Source organism: Ursus arctos, unplaced genomic scaffold (genome assembly GCF_023065955.2).
Source record: "Ursus arctos isolate Adak ecotype North America unplaced genomic scaffold, UrsArc2.0 scaffold_4, whole genome shotgun sequence".
Lineage (NCBI taxonomy): Eukaryota > Metazoa > Chordata > Mammalia > Carnivora > Ursidae > Ursus > Ursus arctos.
The window spans coordinates 43,405,570-43,427,957 of record NW_026623056.1 but is presented as its reverse complement, the minus strand read 5'-3'; the positions used below and the strand labels follow the sequence as shown (position 1 = coordinate 43,427,957).

General features: G+C 39.1%; 1 protein-coding gene across 24 annotated transcripts in view; it reads left to right on the top strand.

The window, feature by feature from the left end:
- The window catches only part of BBX (BBX high mobility group box domain containing), a 266,345-nt gene that overhangs the window by 195,283 nt on the left and 48,674 nt on the right, over positions 1-22,388 (top strand). For all 24 annotated transcript variants that reach the window (XM_048215165.2, XM_044381783.3, XM_026492720.4 and 21 more), the window contains 3 exons: positions 7,737-7,817; positions 10,843-10,917; positions 18,795-18,875. In XM_048215165.2, coding sequence (XP_048071122.1) covers positions 7,737-7,817; positions 10,843-10,917; positions 18,795-18,875 — 237 coding nt within the window. The remainder of the gene's footprint in view (positions 1-7,736; positions 7,818-10,842; positions 10,918-18,794; positions 18,876-22,388) is intronic.

Below are 22,388 nucleotides of genomic sequence, written 5' to 3'. Positions count from 1 at the left end.
TGTCAGGGAACAAATCCAGACACAAGTCTGGGTCCTCATGGAGCTGATGATGTAATAAAGTACAGGGTTTTATACAGAGCAAATTCTTCACATGATACTTCTGACTCCAAAGGAGATTTCACCGTCTGCCTGTTCAAAAGTAAAACAGCTCATGTATCCAAATTTCTATATGATTGAAATTTGAAAATATTAAATATATTTTGTTTCATGTTTGTAACATCAATCTCTCACTTCCTCCAGGGAGCCCTTCCTAATTGGTTGAGCCAAATTTGATTCCTCTTACTCCTGATCATTGCTTTTACTGTCAGTGTTAGGCATTATAGCGCTTGATTGTATTTAGTTGGAGGCTTTATTATAAACTCTATAATAAAAGTCTTTAATTTTTTTTTCTCATTGTATGTAATGTGCAAGTGTTGATTCATCCAGAAGACTTTAAGCAACTTGAAATCAGGAACAAATGATAGGAGTTAAACTGCAGGGCTCCTCACGTGCTTGTAGAGTAGTCACTGAACTCTCATTTATTGAGCACTTCCTTCATTCCTGGTATGGTTCTGAAATGCATTACCTAAGAGTAACTCCTGATCTCCACAACAACACTGTGGGTTAAGTCTTCCTTGCTTTTCAAGTAAATATTAAACCATTAAGTGAGGAAGTGGAAGCAGAGAAGGCTAAATAATCTGCTCAAAGTCGTGCAGCTCCAAGTGCAGAACTGGGATTTGAACCCAGGAGGACTAGCTTCAGTCTCTACGCGGTATTCAGGGACCTTTGGGGTTCAGCCCCCCACCCACCTGACCCCAACTCCGGCCACTTCTCCCTTCTCCCATGGCGCCCTGTGCTGGACCTTTACAGGACCATTTCGTGAATACTTTCTGGACCAGGTACTTTGCTAAGCACTCCCATGGATTATCTCATTTTATCTTCCAACAACCCCTTTGAGGTTGGTTTATTGTTATTATTATTTATTACTATCCCCATTTCATAAAGGGGGATAATCTCTCTAGGCTAAAGAGGTTACATAGCCTCTCCAGGGTCATAGTGTGACCCAAAGTCACAGGATTTACATCATCGGTCAGGCTTCCGGGCAACCGTAGGCTATTAGTAATTAAGGTTTTGTGGAGTCAAAAGTCACAGATGGAATTTTGACTACCGTTGGCTCTCTCAACCCTCGTGTTGTTCAAGGATCCAGTGTATTTGTTAAACGAATGAAGAATTATGTCCATATTTTAAACACTGAGTTTTAAGTTCACAAATATTACAGATTTCAATAAAGTTGAAAGTTTTCATGTGTCTTTATCATAATTTCTGACAGCAGTGACTAGGGGAAATTATTTTCCCACCTGTTGGTACATTTGAGCTAGTTTGATATATACCTTTCTTAGGCTACTAATTCATCTATTTCACTGTGCTTGAATGCACTGAATTCCCCTCCCCCAACTCTTACCCCAGTCCCATCAAAGCTTTCATTCCCTTCTCACAGTTTTTTAACTTCTAAACATATCTCATGAGGAAATATACTGTATTTACATTTTACATTAAATAATCAATGGGCTTTTTGAGCTTTCTTCCTTTCTGGATGAAGTCACTGTTCACTGCCCATTTTGACGGAAACTATTGTCCAGCCCAGCCTCGTCCACATGTCAGCAGTGTGGGGGCTCAAGGCTCAGAGAATCCGGTCCTTTTACCCAGCTTGACTGACAGGTATCTATCCTTGCTGAGTCCCCAGGCCATGCCACTGCAGACAGTGATGAACTTGCATGGGCTCTTCAGTCTCCCAGAGGTGGTTGGAAGGGGTGATAGGGGAGGCGGGCCTCACGTGAGCCAGGATAGAAAGCGGAGGATGGAGAATGAGAGGATAGACAAGAAGGGTGGTGGTTGCTGCCGTGCTGTTCCTGAGAGCCTGTTTTCATACACCACTGCGTTCTGTCTCCACATTGCCCAGTGAAGAAGGAGGAGTGGCACGTGAGGAACCGGAAGCCGGACAGGGTTGTGATTTGTCTCAGCTGCTGTGGCAGTTACTTGTAGACGTGGCCTGGAGTCCCTTCTGGACTTCCACACTAGTGCTCTGCCACATGGCTTAGAATGATAGAACTTCACCCACGCCGCAGCAGGAGTGACCCCGGTAGCCCTGGGGGCCTGAGCAGAACCCTGGACTTTCTGTTCCTTTCAGCCAGATCCTGTGTACTCTCGTTTTGGGGAGCGTGCGATTCTGTGCGGTGTTACTTGGCTTTATGCTCCCCAGGGTAAAGCCCAGTGCTCAGTCTCCGCTGTGGCTCAGTCCTGGTGTCAGCTAGCCAAGCGCGGTGCGTCCGTCCTCGGCTTCTCTCAAACCTAATTTAGGTTTAATTAAGGGTGGCTTTATTTTAATCCTTAAAAACATTTTGAAGGACTAACTTGGATGTAATATGCTTACATTTAATTCACCTGTGTTTAAGCACAAGTCCATTTCAGAGCTTCATTTAACATCTCCTATTAAATGTAAATTAAATGATCACTCAGGTACTCTGTTAGAGAAGGATACTTGGCAAAAGCCGCCCAATTGTAGGAAAGACTGGGTCAAGCTGAACGAGGGAGAATCAGTTCACTGGCCTTTGGCATCACGAGGGATCTTTACTCCTGAACTCTGAAACCGAATCCTCTAGTCCCAAACTCTCTCCTCCCGTGGAAGACCACCGCCCGGCCCCCGCCCACCCTCCTCCCCACCATCCGGAAACCCTTTGAGTGAAAGGCTTTAACCAACCTTGGAAATCCTGGCCTTGTCCAGACCTTTTCCTTCAGCCCTGACATCCTTCCAGGCAATTACTGGGGCCTGGCAAATACCATCTCTGATTTAATTGGGGCCCCACATCTCAGCTGGTTTATTTTTTTAACCTTCTAATTGGTCTCCTGCCTCCAGTCACTTCCCAGCCAAGGTCATCCTGCACTCCACTGACAGAATTATCTAACTACCTATCTCTCATCATGCCGCTCCTCCGAGTAAAAACTTTGGCTGGCTCCCCATTGCCTTCAGCCTAATTTTCAAACTTTGTAACAGAGAATTCAAATTTCTCTCAGTTCGGTTCATCTCCCACTACACTCCCAGGCTTCTACTCTTCGTCCACACTGAGAAAGCCATTATTTCTCAAGCACACAGGGTACCTGCTTCCATCCTTTTCCTCCTCCTGTTGCCACATCATTTCCACAATTCTGGTGTCTTCTCCTAGGTATATCTCAGATGTTACTGTCTTAACAACTTCAGCCTATCCCAGAAGGAGTGAAGGCTGCCTCTCTGTCCTCAGAGGCCTTACAATGCCACTGTGTTCTGCCACCATGCACTTATATCTTAACTGTGTAGCTGTCCCCTGCACTTGGATTATAAGCCACTTAAGGGCCAGACACATTCCCTTAATTATCATTTTATTCTCTAGCACATAATGCATACAAGTGGAATGAAAGCTTCTTAAAAACAGTGAGCAGTCTTTGTGGCTGGCGCATAGTAGGTTTTTATTGAATTTTGTTGAAGGAGTTGAGTATTAACAAATGTTTGCTATAGCAAGGGCAGAAATGTACGGTTCAGATAAAACCAATGCACTTACCCTTTTTGTTGACCTTATGTTTATCAGAATCCAGCTGTGTGGCTGCAGTCTTGCGCCTTGTGAGGTAGGAACAGGCTGGTGCTTTCCAAAGCACTTCTAGTGCATCTAACTGGTGTGATCTTGTTTTGTATCAGGAGGCTGGATCCCATTTCTGTATCTTCTGTTTGCATGATGTCATGTATACTTGTGGAAAAAGATACTATGTTGTAATTCTTAATTATGCCGATAATTCTTCTTTCTTGGTTTTTGAGAATTATAACTAAATCAAAGGGAAGATTGGATTTAAGGGACATTAACAAAACTTGGCTTTTAAAAATCCCTTTAGCTGTTTCTTTCTTGGACAGATAGCTACACCTAGTGGCTTTATGGATTATTTCAGAGACTCTAGGAACAGCTTTGGGGTTTTTTTTTCTCCTTTAACCTCTGCTTATAATTAATGAAGCGCTATCTTTGGCTCTTGTATATTCTGTTATATTTAGAAAGTAAGCTGGCCCTAGCATAGGAATGGAGATTGAGGAATTGATATTTCGCCATAAAAAGCATGCCCCGTATAATAAGTAATTCGGAGTGCTATAAATAGAAATAGCAAGGTGATAAGGTCTGGGACCCTCTGACTAATACTTCAATAGGAGCCTTGTGTGCAAAATACTTTCTACTTTTATGTGGGTATAATCCCAGATTTCTTTACCAAATGTGTGTATTTATCAGTATCTGCACAAATGTACACTCCTGCATCGGATGCCTTATTTGTCAAGCACACAAGAATGAATTTCTACATACATTCATTTTCCATGTCATTGAGCTATATTTACATTTTGAGATTTTTGATGGAAATATGCCTAACATGTATCACACGCATTTCTGCCTTTTAATAAAGGCTATATTTTATAATTATCCTTATCTTGACAACTTAGAACCATAGTTATAAATATTAATTACTGCCATGAACTGAAGCCTTCAGGAGACACTTCGCGACTCTTGGCTCTACTTTAATTTCTTTTAGACAGACTACAGTGCTTTATAAAACATTTGTGTCTGTCCTTTACAGTTTTTCTGTCTTCTCCCCGCTTTTGCTGCTGGTATTGTTGGGGTTTTTTTGCAACCCTCTCTCTGTTCCCACTCAGGGCCCCTTCTGATTTGCAGCTTCTGATTCAGAGAGACAGGTAACCACTGAGCTTAGTAGGAACCCAATTCTCCAGGCTCCTAATTTTCTTCCGTTTCCCATACAGTACACTGAAAATATATGCTAAATCTACAGTGCTTTAAAGTTAAGAGTAACTAATGCCTTAAATTTATGAGTAAAATTAAGAGTAACTCAATTTTGAGAGACATCTTAGAGTAAGATGTATAGCCTTAGTGATTCTATTACTACTCTTTTAACCGTTGGTCAGCCTTTGTTGTGTGATTCCTGGCCAGGTCATTGAGATTTTTTGTATCCGTACGCACAGAGACTCGAGTCAGTCAGCAGATACTCATTGTGCATCTACTATACAACAGATGGGTGGTGAACACAAGCACGCATATACAGACTTCTTGGATTTCATAGCCCAGTTAATACAACATGTGGAAGATTACAGGGCCTTGATAATTACTTACATTTGAATTCTCTGTTCAGACAGAAAGTTTTATGTATGGCTATCCATTATAATGATTTGTAAAGGGTCTCATTGAACTTTAAAATTTTGTGACTTTTGTAGTATGGCCAAATAATCTATAAACAGCACTTGAAGAGAAAGTTCACTTTACTTCTTAGTGTTCATATGAACTCTAAACCACAGGGTAACTAATCTCCTCTTAACTGGTGACTTTCTCCTGTATCATGAAACATCTATCAGAAGTAAGAGTATATGTTATATAGACTTTATGCAGTGTAGCTACCCTAAATATATTTGATTCCAAATATCTCTCGTAGATTATGTCACATGTACAACCTATATGATTAAATTTGAAGACACTTCATAATTTTAATTTAATCCTAGGCTTGATTTTAAATAAAATTTTGATTATTTACCAAGATACCTAGGAGCTACACATAAAGGATTTCTTTATAAACCAAGATAGTATTGATTTTTCTTCATCATTCCTAAATAAAGCTATATTTTGTTCAAGTATTCCTTTCAGTGAAGGAGTTCTTTATGGCTAGTAATTTCAGAATTCATTGACCGTCTTTTTAGTGCATTTTGTGTCTTCCTGGCTTCAGATTCTTGGGAAGCAAATAAAAACACCGTTGGGCCATTTGGCATAAAATCTGTCAAATAGTCAAGTGACAGGGAGCCAGTCTTTGGCAGCCAGACCTCAGGTGGCAAATGAATGAAAGCTCCTGCACCTTCTCCAGCGTTCATCACTGAAAGAAGGTGGCCGTTACTCTTTGAAATGCAAAGGTGACAATTAAAATTTCAAAAGCCGGTTGCTGCCCAATAACCTATGACAACGTTAGAGAAACACATCCTCAGTGTCTAATGAAAAGGTTCAGTGAGAAACTCCATTTTTAGGAATGTAATCTGGGTGCCTGTCAGCTGTTTCCATAGGATTCAACCACATAACAATCATATGCAGCTCTTAAAATTACATTGGAAAAGATTTAATAACAGGAAAAATCATGTTTTGTTAAAAAAAAAAAACATTCTTTAACTGTATTACAATATCTCATTTTTGATGAAAAGTTATCTTACACAACTGGGAGAATATATATATGAGTATTAACAGTGCTTATCTTTTGCAGATAGCATTGTAGATTATTTTTCTTCTGTATTTTTAGTTTTTGTTTTTTTCAGATTTGCAACAGTGAACTTGAATTATTTTATTGTCAGAAACATGTTAATTTAAAACTATTTTTAGTGGCGCCTGGGTGGCACAGCGGTTAAGCATCTGCCTTCGGCTCAGGGCGTGATCCCGGCGTTATGGGATCGAGCCCCATATCAGGCTCCTCCGCTATGAGCCTGCTGCTTCCTCTCCCACTCCCCCTGCTTGTGTTCCCTCTCTCGCTGGCTGTCTCTATCTCTGTCGAATAAATAAATAAAATCTTTAAAAAAAAACTATTTTTAACTTGTTTTTCCTCTATAATAAAAGATAACTTTTTCCCTAAGACTTCCTAATCTTGTCATTTAGGAAGGGGGCTGAGAGGACAGACTGATTTAGGATTTAGAAGACATGTCAAACTTTTTTTAAGTTTATTTAAAAAATGCTTATTGACACTGTAAGCAGGCAATGTTGAACATTCTTTATTAAACAAAGCCCCAGGAAGAAGATGGACAATAAACAAATGTTTGTGTCTTGTGGTGATAAGTAAGAGTAAGGGATTATTGAATGTTGGGGACGGGGAGGTGGTATTTACTTTTCTGGTCCTAAGTTCCTTCATCTGTAAAAAGGGTCAGATCAGAGGAGTAACAGTATCATTCTCTCAACATTCTGTGACACTCAAGACTTTTCAGTAATAGTTGGCTTCCTAAGTGATGATGTCACCCAAATGCAGAAATAGGCGGTGAGATAAAAGAAGAAAGTGGGTGTCCTGACAAGAGTACTTGATTAATAGCAAGAATTTTTTTTAAAAATCCAGTGGTATTTCTATAACTGTTATTAGTAATAAAATGGAGATTGTAGAGCACTAAATGTTTACCCAATGTAGTAAATAGTGCAAAAGAAAATATATATTATAAAAGAAATTATTCTTAGGTAAATACTAACTTTTCTATGATTAGGGTTTGTGTATAAACACATGAACACCTAGAAAACAAGAATTTGACTTTAGTTTTGTTTTCCCAAAAGGGTTATATTACCAAATCCCATTTGTGTTTTCATGTAGTTAGGTGATATAAAATATTGGGGAAACACAGAACATGAAAGAAGTTGATATTTTTAGAATTGGTGGCAGAAAGCCAAGAGATCAAATGGGCATCGTTGTAGAAATTTCTCTTCAATGGATATTAACTTTTCTAAAATGCATTGTCTTGTTTATCTCCTTCTTTTTATTGCAGTATTTAACTGTTCGATGGCGCTTTGTATAAAACTTTGTGTACTATAACTACTGTTTTGTCATGGCTTGCCTCAATTGAGCAAATGAAAACTATTCTCTCCTCAAATAGGAATGTTTGAGGTGGCATTTGTCATCTGCTGTCTTCCAAAAATTATCCCTGTGATGCCTGATATCATCTTTCTTCGTTTCAGATATCCTCTGGCTCTTGTAGACAGGATGTTTCAGAATCCCCTGAACTACGTCAGAAGTCCCCATTATTTCAGTTTGCTGAGGTAATGTATTACAGTTCATACTTAATGAGATTGTGATGTGAGCTTAAATTTAGACTGATGTCAGTAACTTAAAGCAATGAAGAATTCTCGTTAGCTCACTTAACATAGATGGGAAAAGAGAATCAAATTTTGGAAAAGGTATTTTTGAACTCCAGAGTCTCCTAATTAAGGAATAACTTTATGTCTATAGAAGCTTGTTATTGAGTCATAGTAAATATTATTACATTTAAACCACACCACTAATTTTTGTTTATGGATAGTAAAGTCAAGGATACAATTGAATTATTGTTAGAACTTAGTCATTTATTAGCTGTTAATTTATCATGCATTAAATCAGAAGATGGAATCAACTCATGATTATTGGCTATGCATTCCTTTTTTTTGTAAGTACACTTTGCTCTTAATTGAAATGTTAGCATGCATTTGGCATTTTTCAAAGTCAAAGACAATTTTCAAAGTCAAACCTGTGTGACTCAATATATTTCTAACATTGCTTCAGAGATGATAGGAAAGCATATTATCCTTAATATGAAGTCCATAAGGTTAAGATTGCTTCCCAAAATACTTCGTTTACCCTAGAACTCAATATGGAGCCATCATTATTAATTTTCTTAAACCTTAACCCAAAGCGGTCTTCTCTTTATCATTTGAATTGTCTTTTACTAGACCTTCTCTTGCACTGTCATTCTTCCTAACATTTACCATTGTATTAGGTTTTGCCCAAAGGGAGCATATTTTTAGTTTCAGATTTTTTTCCTCTCCAGTGCCCTTTGTTGGTGGTTCTCAACATTTCATTGGCAAAACTATTCACAAAGGCAGAGGCCATTCTTTTTCCGATATTGTTTATAATATGTGTAAATGCCTTGCTGATATCACCAGAATGTTAGAATACATATTTGCTCACATATTCCTTATCTGTCACTTCCCTTTCTGACTGTGTGAGGTATGCTGTGAATTAAAATTGTTTTGTATATTATTTCCTTAAGAATTTAATGTCACAGATTCACTCTGCACTCAGTTTTTAAACAGCAGTTATAGAGATGTTAAATAATGTTGGTCCCAACTTTGAAAGCTGAGACGCTTGACTAGTAGTCCCTGAACCTCTAAAGATCTAATGAAAACCCTAAAATTTCATGTGAAATTTTGGGTGTATTGCCATATGTGCATTTTTGGGGTTCTATAGCACACCTGAAATTCCAAAGAGATCCCTAACTCTGTTGCTTTTATATAGAGGGTCCCTATCCCTAATCTGATATTTTTTCAGGAGCTCCCTATTCATGTGATTATCTCTTTATCCCAGTATTAATCTGTAAGTAAATCCTTTTGTTTAGAAACTTCTGAAATGCTTTTCAAACATCTAGATGGTTGATGGCAGTGGTTCTCTTCATTTCATTCATTGTCTTACTGAGTCCTCAAGGAAATATGCATTAGGCAGTTAATTCCCCTTACATAACCTCGTTACTTTCTTTAACTTTTATTGAGGGTGCATAGGAATGAAAAATGCTGTCTGAAGTAAGACCTACCCAGGACTTCAGTAAAATCCTTGTGGATTCATATTTGCGATCTGTCACACTTGCTTATGGTGCTCAGTTGAAATGATAGGTTTCATGGTTTAACCAAGAAGAGTATAATTTTACCTGCAAATGTCTTTAAAATACTTGGTTAAATTTTATTCATCCACATTGGTCTGTTTATATCTAGTTTGTTAAATAGGATCTGGATCTTTTTTCTTTTTACTGATATTTATTCTAAAGATGCTTTTATGCCTAACTATAGTGGCATTAAAATTTTCTTAATGGCTTCAGCAGTGAATAAAGTCAATAATTCCATCAGTCTCTTTACTAATTCTTTCTCATCCCTAAACATTACTTTGATATTGTATCACTGACCGCCTCCATGGTTTTTCTAACCAGCTTAATTTAATTAAGATGAAAAAAATGACTTCTCTGATTGAAGAGTTATGATTAAGGTGCATCTGTTGCTTAGAAGTACCCTTTGATGGAGTTGGTGAGCACAATTAATTGAAGGAAAATACTTTTATGGGACTGGGAATGGGCTGACTTCATAATGCCCAGGCTTTTATCTCTTGTGACTCATTGTCACCCTATTTTGTAGCTGGATAGAAGTCTTGTTCACTTTGGAACCCAAATTAATAACTGACCTCGTTCTCAAAAGATATTTGAAAAGTACTTCCATGGGGCCATCAGAGCAAACTTTTAATGAGGCTGCCATAATGACCAAGTGGAACGAAAGGCCTAGTTGAACCAGCTGTGGTATGGCAGAATCCTCATCCACTGTCAGATGCCTGAAGAGTGATAGAGAGTGTGTGTTTATGTATGCATGCATGGGGTTACAAAAGAAATGCTATTCCTGTTCAGTGAATAATTTACTGAGTTCTGGTTCAATGCCAGGCAGTATATTCTGTAACTTTTCTTTTCACCATAATCCTGTAAAATGGGGATTATTCTCTTCATCATTATCATCAATTTATAGTTAGGAAAAATAAGTCCCAGAAAGATTAGCTGAGCTGCCCAAGGTCATATAGCTAGCTAGTGAGTAGTCAGCTAAGACTCAATCCCAGATACCCTGAGCCACATCCATATGCTTCTCCGACACTGTTTCCCAGCTGCCTCTAAGCAGAGAACAGCTTGGGGGAGTGGTGTAGGGAAGAGAAAGCGACTGACTTTTCTTGCAGCTTCTAGCTTTTAATAATACTTTTTAAAAATACATTGAAATAAAGCAGTTCATCTCAAGTCTCCTCAATGGCTGTTTGTAGCATACCTGATATCCTGTAAGAGACATGGCAAATGGGCCAAATTTGCTCTTTTGTTCTTCCAATCATCTGTTTTTAGAAACATGGCCTTTGTCTTCCTTTATCATTTATACTGTTCTTCTAAAAGGCATTAAGGGTGATGATTCATGTCTTAATCTTTATCAGTGTCTACAGTGGGAATATATGGCAGAATCTATTAGTCTGGTATGGGAAAATGTCCTTGTGCAATAAAAATTACTTGTTTCCTTTCAGATATCTTCAAGTTCGTCCCACTCTGATACTCCTTCAAAACAGTGTCAAGCATCAGCCTTGTTTCAGTTTGCAGAGGTATTGCCTTTTTTTTTTTTTTTTAATGATTATTGGGCTGAGAAACTTACTGAGCTCAGGAAATATTAGAACGGAGTTTTAATAGCATACAGTGAACTTCAGACATGCCTCTTGCCATTACGAACATAATGCACATAAGGGAATACTTAATGCTCTTTGCTGCCTTTGCTATAATCATAGTCAGATCAGCTCCATATTTTGTATTCATTTTATAAGTATTCATTAAGGAGTTCATTTAGAATAGACACTTTCCAGGAACTCATTTGTTTCATTTTACCTTGTTTTTAATTTATTTTAAAAGCTTAGAAAAAACTGCTGTCCACATCCATGCGATTCCAATTTATTAAATGTTTCCGATAGTGAAATTAGATGCCGTGATTTATGAAAAACTCACAATGGATGCAGTGGTGAATACGGCCTGTTAAATCATCAGTACTTAGCTTTCGATGTGATGTAGCTTTAGCCAGCATTTTTATTAGTGTTTAATCCCAGGCTTAGCTCAGGTCAGCTCTTGCAGGATCTCAGATTTCTTTGGTTTGTCAGCCAGAGAGAGCACACACTAGAGAGTGCTTACATAGTTGGTGTGGAGAGGCACTTCCGATACGCTTGATTTTGCCACAAAATCCCTGGCCTCAACCATAGGCTGCTCCCTTCTAATGAGCACTGTATGACAAATAAAAAAGTGTATACAGGTCATGAAAATAAGGTGGTGTCTGCTCTAGGTCTTTCCCCCTTTTCCTTTTTTAGTAAGTCCAACCAAAAACACATATCATAAACTAAGCAGTTTTTTTTGAAGGGTTGAGAGAAAATGACAAGCAGGACTGTTCTGTTTAATATTGATGCATTGAGTCATTTTGATTCGTTTGAATAAAGAGTGCTGCATAAATGAAATGTAAAATGATATCCTTTTGGCAGGAGAAAACCCAGCATCCTACTTTGAAAATGAGGAAATATTACTTTCAGCTTTTACATTAAAAAAAGAAATACTGCTTCTTCTCGGGACACTTGGGTCAACTGCTGTGACTTTACGCCACCAGTTGGCCTACTTATCTGTTAGGCTTCTCTGCTGCAGTATTTGCTTTAGTAGTTGAGGGCTATTCTGTAAAACTGGTAACAAAAATGTCATATAATACTACCATTTATGAACAATTTGCTTGATGAATCCGAATAAATTAAGATTTTATTCTAATTTGGCATTATGATAAGCAGACTGTTATTTCCAGTCTGAGGAAATTGTTTTAATATTTCCTTGCTTTCCTCCAGTTGATGACATCCATTTGATACTAGTAATTTTTTTTAAAGAGTTAAAAAAGAATTTTGGTATGGTGACTAAATTTGGTCTTAATCTTAATACGTGAGCCAGCCCCATACAACTTTTTAGAAGTATTTTCCTCAAAACAGAATGTATTTGCCATATGTTCTGTTTGATTAAATTCTGTACTCTGTAGCAGGAATATTAGAAAGGTAGGGGCTCATCTTTGACACACCTGATATGCATCAACTGCCGAGCCTATTCAACTTCATTTAAAATGTCAGTATGGGATATCACAGCTGGTGTCTCCAACTGTTATCTCCACTCAGAGTGTGATTGTTATTTAAGTGATACTATTACCATATTTATGAGGAGTTCCTGAAGCCCCGGGCCGCTCTGAGGGACCAGTTTGATGATGTAACAGTGGCTATCCTGTGATTCTGGAGAATGAGATCTGAGCCTCTCAAACCCAGTAATGCTTCCTTGCTGCTCAGTATGCTCACTCCTTAAAGCATGAGAAGGGTTTTGGGGTTTTGTTTTGTTTTGTTTTTTCTAAGAAAGAAAAGAACCTTTTCTCACTTGAGACTTACGCAGGGAGATGTTTGGAGAATTTCACTCCTCTACTCAGTAGCACTGGCCTTTTGAGGGCTTTTGGGTTTTGATCATGAAAAATTGTTAATCTGTAAATTATTAGTGCTCTTTCAAGACCTCAAAAGAGGATGGCATGCGTGGGGGGAAAAACCAAAATAAAATGTTGTGCCCTAGAATCAAATGTAATTCCTCCTGTCAAGTCAGTATATTGTTTCTCCTAGTTATATTTTACATAGATTGATAGTATGAGCCCTTTTCATTCCTAAGCCAATTAAATTATTACATACTAGGTTATTGTGGTGATAGGGGCCCCCATATATGGGACGATAGTCTGGTGAAAGCTGGTGGCACAGGCGGTAACAAGAATTCACCTGAGGCAGGGGCACCCGGGTGGCTCAGTCGTTAAGCGTCTGCCTTTGGCTCAGGTCATGATCTCGGGGTCCTAGGATCTAGCCCTGCATCAGGCTTCCTGCTCAGCGGGAAACCTGCTTCTCCCTCTCCCACTCCCCCTGCTGGTGTTCCCTCTCTCACTGTGTCTCTCTCTGTCCAATAAATAAATAAAATCTTAAAAAAAAAAAAAAAAAAGAATTCACCTGAGGCAGAACAAAGAAGATAGAAGTTTATTAATAGACCACAAGGGAGCAGCGGGCAGAATAGAGGAGAGCTGTCTGCAGAGGCAGGGGATGGGGGCTGTTTTTAAGAGGGAAGGTGAGGAGGTATGGGGGCATATAGAATTCTCCCTATGTTGGTAACTCTGCCTCATTGTAAGTAGCCCCGGGGTCAGTGAGGGCCTCGATATTTTGCGGTGGGCCCCCCCATGGGCCTGTCTGTATTCAGCCAGGTGGTTGCCATCGGTCCTTTCTACAGTCCATCGCTCAAGCCTCTTTGCCTAAAAATGGCCTCTGCAGTTATTAATTGTAACGGTTATATGTGATTTTACAAGAGAAGTACACGGTTCTCTAAGGGTATATAACTTCTCTAGTCACTTGTCTCAGCTGGCCCAAGAGAGTCCTAAGTTTCAATCTCTGCCATCTTAAGATCTGACCACATTGTCAGGCTCATTTCGGGCTGGCTTATTCACAGCCAAACAAGAGCTAACTAGATGAACTAATGAAATTATCGACTAAAATCTTCTCTGAGCACATATATTGCAATAGAAATAGAATAGGCTATAATTACTAACTATAATCATATCCCTAAAGCTTTTATAATTATTTCGTATAACACCCATCACCTTTGAGAAAACGCAAAGACTCTTGAAATTCTTGTTTTAATGAGTCTACAGCAGAGGTTCTCAAACTTTAAAATGCGTCAGAGTCCCCTTAAAGGCTTGTTCAAACACAGATTGCTGGGGCCTTGAAATTTGCATTTCTAACAAGTTTACTGTTAGGAAACCACAGTTTGAGACCCCCGCTCTGTAGTTTATAATTGTTATGGTGAGTTATTAGCTCGTCCTTGTTAAAGCACTTCCTAGTATCTCTGGCGCCTCCTAGGAAAGGGGCGAAGTGAAAAAGGGGATGGACACGTAATAGAACACTACTCAGTAACCCACTTGTACCCCCTCTCTTTTCAGAGGGATTTCAGTCCTCTTCTGTACACTTAGATTGAGTGTTTCTATGATTGAGGAAAAAATTTACTCTTTAAAAATGTTTTGCTTTGTAATATTATTTTAAGGTCAGACATGCAAAATTCTTAGAGACCATTCCTGCTCATTTGATTTACAAACATTCATAACTCTAGGAAGAGGTTAGCTACATCTTCTCTTGGCCCTGGGTCATTTACTGTGTAAAATAGTTATCCTAGAAACACCCTTTTTAAGAAACCATAAGCCCTGGGCATTTCTTTAAGTTGAAGTTGTTTTTTCTTTCATTCCGAGCCCTGGGTCTTTGCCTTGCAAGCTGAGAAGGATGTTTTTCTTTCTTAACCAAGTCTGATAGCTTCAAAACTCATTGAAGTTAACCAACTTGGAACCATGAAACTGAATAAAGAACATTTTGTTTATATATTCCTCATGAAAGTTTATGTTTAAAGGGAGAAAAATATATCTACTTTACAAGATCTAGAAAGAAATAGAGTGCAGAGCCTGCCCCCCCCCCTTTCAGCCTGTCTCCATTCCTTATTGATACTCATAATTCATCTACATGCACCTCAGCCCATCTGAAGAGCTGTCGCTGTTTCCAGGCTCTGATCCATTACATTGGTCAGAATGAGTTTCCTATCTGCATCTTTTTTTGTTTACAGGTAGAGTGACACATCCATCACATTTTAGATCTCATTTACTGAAGACTAATGACCACCTGTAATGCTAGAAGGGAGCTGTTGTCTTCTATTATTTAACAAGTCTGAAAGCCATGACCAGTTCACATATTCTTTCTGTTGTGTGGCAGACTCTTTACACCTAAAATAGATCTTTGCATTAAAATACTACATATTTTCTTTGAAGACAGAAAACTAATCTGGATGATTTAGACCAATAAGTTTGGACATTAAAACTTCCTTTAAGAAAGTATTTACTTTGCCAATATAAATACAACCATAATCTCACCAAATTTAAGGCACTGCCACAATTGGATATAAGCAATAGGTACAAATTTAAAGCATTCATTTTCATGATGGACTGTTCAATATGTTGCAGAATATTACACTCGACAAAAACCATATACTTACACTGCAGCTAATCAGTGTGAAAGTATTACGTGTTTTATTAGAAGCATTAATATTTCTCTTGAGGTAAGAAAGACCAATCATCCCATACTGTTCATTTGTTTTTTTTTTAATTTTTTTTATTCATTCACTAATTATCAGTCATTTCCTCCCAGGCTGCAGTGTTTTATGATACCTCTCATAATTGCGAAAGACTTCCACTATTACCTAATTTGCCTTTGATCTTTACTACCTGTTTCCTTGGTGTGGCTCCCCTACCTCAGGCAGCTATAAAATTAGCAGTTTAACATCCAGGGTGATCATTTTTCTTAGCACTTCAGCTGTACTTCAGGTACTATTCCACCCACTTTGTTTATCGGAACAGTACGTACTAGCCAAAGGAGAGACCGTGGTGGAGTTAACAGATTGGCAAGTGCCGTCCAATTTGAGGAAAATAAAAAAGCCAAGAATGTACTATCCAGTATGGCCCGCTAGTGTCCCCCACCCAGAAGTGTAACATAACGCACACTTCCCTCCACCAGCTGACCACACATTGAAAAACATATTAATGGTATTGTTCTTACTTGAAAGGATGTATAAGTCTCTTAAATAGAAAAAAAAAATGGTGGGAACGAGCAGTGTTATAACAAATTGGCATTGTACAAGCTCTGATGAAGCCATGAGAATAGATCAGGTTACTGAGAGAAAATGTGTAAATAAAAAGAGAGAGGCCCTAAGACAAAACCCTGAGGAAAAACATTTAAGGGATCACCAGAGAAAGGAGAAAGAGAAGTGGCGGGGGCGGGGGAGGGGGGACAGGTAGGAGGAAAACCAGGATCCTCCAGCAGTGGAAGCCCAGAGAAGAGTTTCTCAAAAGAGAGGTCAGCCATATCGAATGTTGCCAAGAAATCAAGATAAGGGCCAGCCATAGCATTAACAAATCTTCAGTTTTTCACCACCCCCCACACCAAAAAAAAAAAAAATTAAGAAGCCAAAAGATACTTTTAGAAAGCATATCTCACCAGTCATTCCATGAATATTGTATTGGTAGGTGATTCAGGAAATGTTGGACTACTAAAATACATTGAGCCTTCCCCTCACAAGCTCCTTTGGAAATCTTCCTTATACCTACACAGAGGTAAAAATCCTCCCATGGGTGATGAGGGAACTAGTCCTTACAAGACATAGGTGGTGGTTCCTTTTGAAAGCTAAAGAACCATCCTCAAGCCTCAACTCAGACGACTGTGCATGAACTCAGGTGGCAGTTAATGCAGTCCCAAGTCCATCACTGAGCCCCACAGTTGGCCATGCACAGGATGTGTTGTGGTGGACAAACAGACGGTGCGAGGAGCATAACCCTCTAGCAACACAAGCAACAGCAGAGGGCGCCAGTGGAAGAACTAGAACGCACCGCATCCTGGCTTAGTGCAGCGCTACCAAGCTTGTCCTCTCGTGATCCCGGAGTATCATGTGACATGAGACAGATGAAAATTCCAGAAATTATTAGATGTCATAATTATCCTCTAACATTGCAATTTTTAATTCCTTTCCAATTTCAGTATGTAACTAATTTTTGGAACTATACTAAGAGAGTTTATGTTTATTCGTGTTCCTAATGATAAATTCTTGTTAATAATTGCGCCATTTATTGAAAGCATAATATGAGCTCAGCACTGTGCCAGACTCTTCATTAACATAAAATCTAATCTTCACAGCAGTAATGTGGGGCAGGTATTACTGTCTCTGTTTCGAAGATGAGGTAGAGGAGACTCAGTCTTGATTATTTCCTTAAGTCAACACAGCAAAAAGTAATGAAGGCGTGTCTGTCTGACAAAAGGTCATGTTCTTTCGTTTTTACAACCTTGGTTCAAGACACTGACATCTCTGTTCAGTACTTCATTCCCTCAAGTCATTGAGAGGTGGTGTTCATTTCTCTTAGTTTAGTGATGAGGTGAGTTATTAAATTCAGCTTGTCTAGAAAAAGTAGAAGTGGCACGTATCAGAGAAAGTTTAGCTAGACGAAAACATTCCAGACTTCAGAAAGATTGAGCCCCGTTTAATTTTCTAATATATTTTTTTTAAGATTCAGGGAGCCCGAAGTGGGGCTCAATCCCATGCCCCCCGGGATCATGACCTGAACCAGAATCAGACGCTTAACCAACTGAGCCACACAGGCGCCCCTACCATTTAGTTAATTTTCTAAAGAAGAAGTTGTTGGGATAAATAGCAAAGAACTGTTAAAGTTGATAATACCTAGGAAGAAAAAGTCCTTATTCCGTAAACTAGAACCTTCTAAATGGTCCAGGCAGCTTATTAAATATTTGCCTCTACAAAGGGAAAGTTCTCTTTAGCAGTGAGCTCCCAGTCTCTCCCAGAGCTGACAGCGCCACAGAACTCCCCGTGGGAGTTGGGGTCATCTGTAAGGATATAGACACCAGGCAGCACTGCCTCCTAAACTAAACTGAGAGAGACCTCTGTCTTAAATTGAGGAAGAATTCAGAATCACGAAGAATATGAAAAGCATACACCAGGGCTAGCTCCTCTAATGATGACAGAGCTTCTCCAGGAGAAGAATACTTTGTAAAGATCCTTAACAATGTATGTCCTCAGCTTTTTACCAAGTTAGGCTAGAAATTGAAAATGAAGTTTTCATATAAAAATGAAAAAGGACAATGCAATTCATTGTTATCAGTGCCCAGCTGCTTTTTGTCAGGTTTGCAGAAGAGCATGCAGTCAGTGTAACGTTGAAAACGTTGAAGTGCCTCAATACAGGCCTTAGCTCTGTAACTTACCTAGAGATGTGGTCTTGACTGTCATCTTTGTACATGCCCTAGAGCAGTCTCTCCAAGCCAGGGCCAGTGTTTTCTATAAAACTGGTAGCTTCTGTCATAATGCCCTCGTTCATTGATTTTGGATTCTCAAAAAAATATTTGTTGACTGACAAGGCTCTTTCCCAAATCTTTTAGAGGTCTCAAATGTATTCCTTAAAAACAACAACAACAACAACAAAAACTTGTTGCTTTGGTACATACAAAATGACTCTAAATCCCTTGTATTTGGCCCGTTGATGAGTTGGTATTTATATAGAAATGGAAATGCATATCTGGTTTTAAGGTTGTAGAGTTAAATTTAAAGCTTGGAGTATACAAGATAAATACTCTTGTCATTAAACGGCTATCCAAGCCACACCTGGTTTTTGTTACTATTTTTGAGGTGGTTGACTAAAATTGGTTTCAAAAATTATCCCAAGTATGACACATCTCAAGTTACTTGGTGCTTGGGAACAATGATGTTCTCATAAACTAAAGAAAGCTCCTGGGTGTGTATGAATAGGAAGCAAAGATTCTGGTAACACAATTAACATTCTTTACGTGAACTGTTTTCCGTATAGATTTCTTCGAACACTTCGCAGTTGGGTGGTGCTGAACCTGTGAAGCGCTGTGGGAAGTCGGCACTCTTTCAACTGGCAGAGGCAAGTTTCTAACAATATTTAGAGATAAGATCTGAAGGAGGAAACCACAAAAAAAAAGTTCATCATCACAGCGTTCTTCAAACTGTGCCATCTCACCCGTGACAAGAAAGTGTGTTGTTGTATCTAATTTTCAACCATGAAAGGGTTAGCCTTTGATTTAGGAAAAAGGGAGTTTTGCTACGAGAAGTCAGTAAGCACAGAAAAAGGGGGCTCAGGGAAATTGCAGAATCTTTTTTCACAGGTAGGATTGTAAAATAAGGTCAGTTTTTGTCTCACGTTGGTGAAATAAGTCCAGCCTGAACCCTGAAGAATGGCCTGAGTCATGTTTCTCTCCTCAGATTCTCCTATAACATCTATAAATTCCTGGAAGACACTACTTTTAAACCAGGTGGTTAATGTTTTAATTTTGGGTTTTTTTCTGTTTGTTTTTTGTTTTTTAGTGAAGAACTCAAATGACATGTTTAAAAATCTGGTTTTGTAACACCTGTCAGTAGTACAGTTGATATGACGTAGGAATAAAATGTTGCTGTTCCTTTGGCACAGGAGAAAATGAGCTTTCCTAAACCTGTGAGGAACAGAGAGCCCTCGCTTGGTGGGGGATGGGTTGGCGAGAAAGGTGCCAACAGAAGTTATTGCTGGGGTGGGCAGGGACCGTGGTTTTCTCTGCCTACCTGCAACTGCTCTGCCTTCCTTCTGTGAAAGAAATGTCTGTAGCGCCAGGACATGATAATAGCGGTTTTTTTCTCTTTTGATGAGACAAATTAGGCGGCACAAAATGGGTGGCCAAATATCTCTTATATTAAACTTTCTTTTCTCTCATTTTTCTGGCTTCCTTCCAGTGAGTTCCTTCTGAGTTGGGTTTTTGGAGTTTCTTTGGTTTTTTGGGGTTTTTTTTTTTGTTTTTTGGGGTTTTTTTGTGAATGATACAGTTCTTTTTATGAAGCCTCTGTACTTTATTAAATTTAACGGGACACAACCTATCATTTTCTAAATTTTATGGTAGCTTATATCATAAAAATCTAGGATGTTCAAATGAAGCTTTTAAAGTCTAGCCCAGGTCCACATTAGAAATAGAAAAATACAAAGGCCTGAAACAGTAAAGTATATAAACCGTGGAACAAATGACTCCTTTGTTGTTTGACATTAAGCTGACATGCTTCTTGTAAGACAAAATCAGACCCAAATAGTGGGCTACAAATGACTAGAAAACTTCCAAAGATCACAGGGAATCATTTAAAAAAGAACTGAGTGAGTCAGTGGCAAAGTACTACTTCAGACAGAACTGAAATGGTGAAGATCTGGCAACAAGTGTGCCTTTTTGGAGTTGGAGCAAACAAATCTTAGTAAACAGAGAGACTGTGAGGTCATGAATTTCGTATTTTTAAGACCCTACAGATTGTCAAGACGTGTATTTGAAAGAAGTGACTATTTTTCTTGAATAATAGGAATATATGGCCTTCTCTGCATTTCCCTGTGTGTGTGCACGCTTACATACAGACACGCTCATAATAATATACATAACAACACTAAATTGTAACTCTCATATTAATATATCTTTATTGAACAGTTTTGTACTAGAAGTATATGGACCTTTGAGGTACTTTGCTGTGGAGGGCGCTAGAGAGATGATTTTGTCTTCTCATTTTCTTTTTTTGGCATAACAGTTATATAAAAAAAAAGGATTCCCTATTAAATCAGAGCTCATTAAAAAGAACATTCTTCTAATTTGTAGGGATGCATCCCAAATATGAAACAGATGCTATGGTTTAACAGATGTTTGAATGCTGGTATCATAATTTTAAAGGGGTAAAATGACTGCAGTAAGCCTATTCCAATTATAGCAAATCAGCTTATACTCAGACTTGGTTTCTTATAACATCTGAGTAAAAATATATGCTTTTGATAAAACAGGGTCGCTAAAAAATAATTTACCAAGAAAATCTCACATTATTATTTGCACCACATGAATATGATGCCATAATGCTAATAGACTGTGTTTTAGAATAACATTCTAAATCCTTCCCAGTTTCTAATTAAACATAAATATGTGCACAATGGATTAATCAGCGTCTCCAAATAATCACCAGTAGAAATAGGATTCCTCAATTTTTTTTATTCCATGTGTATTTGATATTCATTTTTTTAACTGAATATAATATTTAATTATTTTGGGTGCTTCTTAAAACAAGTATAACAGGATATGGAGGAGGATTTTTTCCTGTTGCCCAGAATTGGTGCTATTGTCTGAAATATGAAAGAACAGCTTTAAATTCACTCATATCAAAGGGAAATCCACCAGGAAGCCACTTTCAGTTTGGGCCAGATCCTTGGGATTTATAAAGAGATGGTCTGATCCAGCTCCTGTCCCATATGCCACTACAGGGATTTCTCGTTTCATTCCCATCCTAACCCCCAAGTCATCAGTGGGAGGGGGGCTATCAAAGACTGTCCAGTCATCTGGAATATTTTGGCTTTTCTCCCTGTCCTGAGGAGGAAAGGAAGGAAGTGCTTTCCACTCTTCATCCCTGCCCCGTGTCAAGCAAAGTGAAGGGAGCTCTAAGACAGCCTTTGTTAAAGTTTGGGGGGTATCTGCAAGAGGTGTCTTCTCATTCTTTGGTGGAAGCAAGAAATGTTTTAGACATAGACTTATTGCTGTGCCCTACACCTGTCTGACCACGTGAGAAAAGGACTGGAGGAAGTTGTCTGCAGGGAGAGGCTTAGAATGGCCTGCTGTACTCTCTGTTTTGGTATCATAAAGATGCATGAGTTTCCACGGGTCAAGTGGACAAAGGGAAAGCAGTTCAGTGCGGTCAGGCAAGAAGCTTTGGGACAGTCATGGGGGGAGGGGTTGTCAGAGAGCAGGCCTGGGACAGTCTCTCACATCAGGAAATACGCAACAGAGACAGCTTTGCTCAGGACCCTGATGAGCTCCCACAAGCAGGAGTGATGTTCAGCCAGTTTCCTCCAGTACAGCTGTGCTGGTACTAAAGTACCAACTACTTCCCATTGTTAGTAAAAAACTGTGACCCAAACCTCCTGAGTACCCTTGATGCAACTTTCCCAGCATCCCCAGGCTCCCCTGAACCTTTCAGCACCTGGAGGACACAGCAAGGGGCCTACAAGACCCTGTTCCAGCCCCTGGACCATATGCCTTCCGATCAGTTGGCACCCCTGCCTCTTAAATACTTCCTATACCATCCCTGCCCTTGGCATCCCCTGACAAGGTCATTCAGTCTTATATAGCAGGAACAGGTAAAAAAAAAAAGACAGACATAACCATGGGCAGTTTACTTTGCCTCCACCATTGCTTCTCCTGTCCTACAGCAGAAGCTATTAAAAATAGCGTTGTGAAGGGAAGGGCCACAAGCAGCCCAGGAACTCACGTCTCCCCCTACCCCACCTCCTTCCTACGGGCTGACATGGGAGAAGGGCTGAATAAGGACACCTCCCAAAGCTACAGGGGCTGTTGCGTGCAAGAAATGGCTTCATGGTGAAAAGCAAGAAACATTCTTG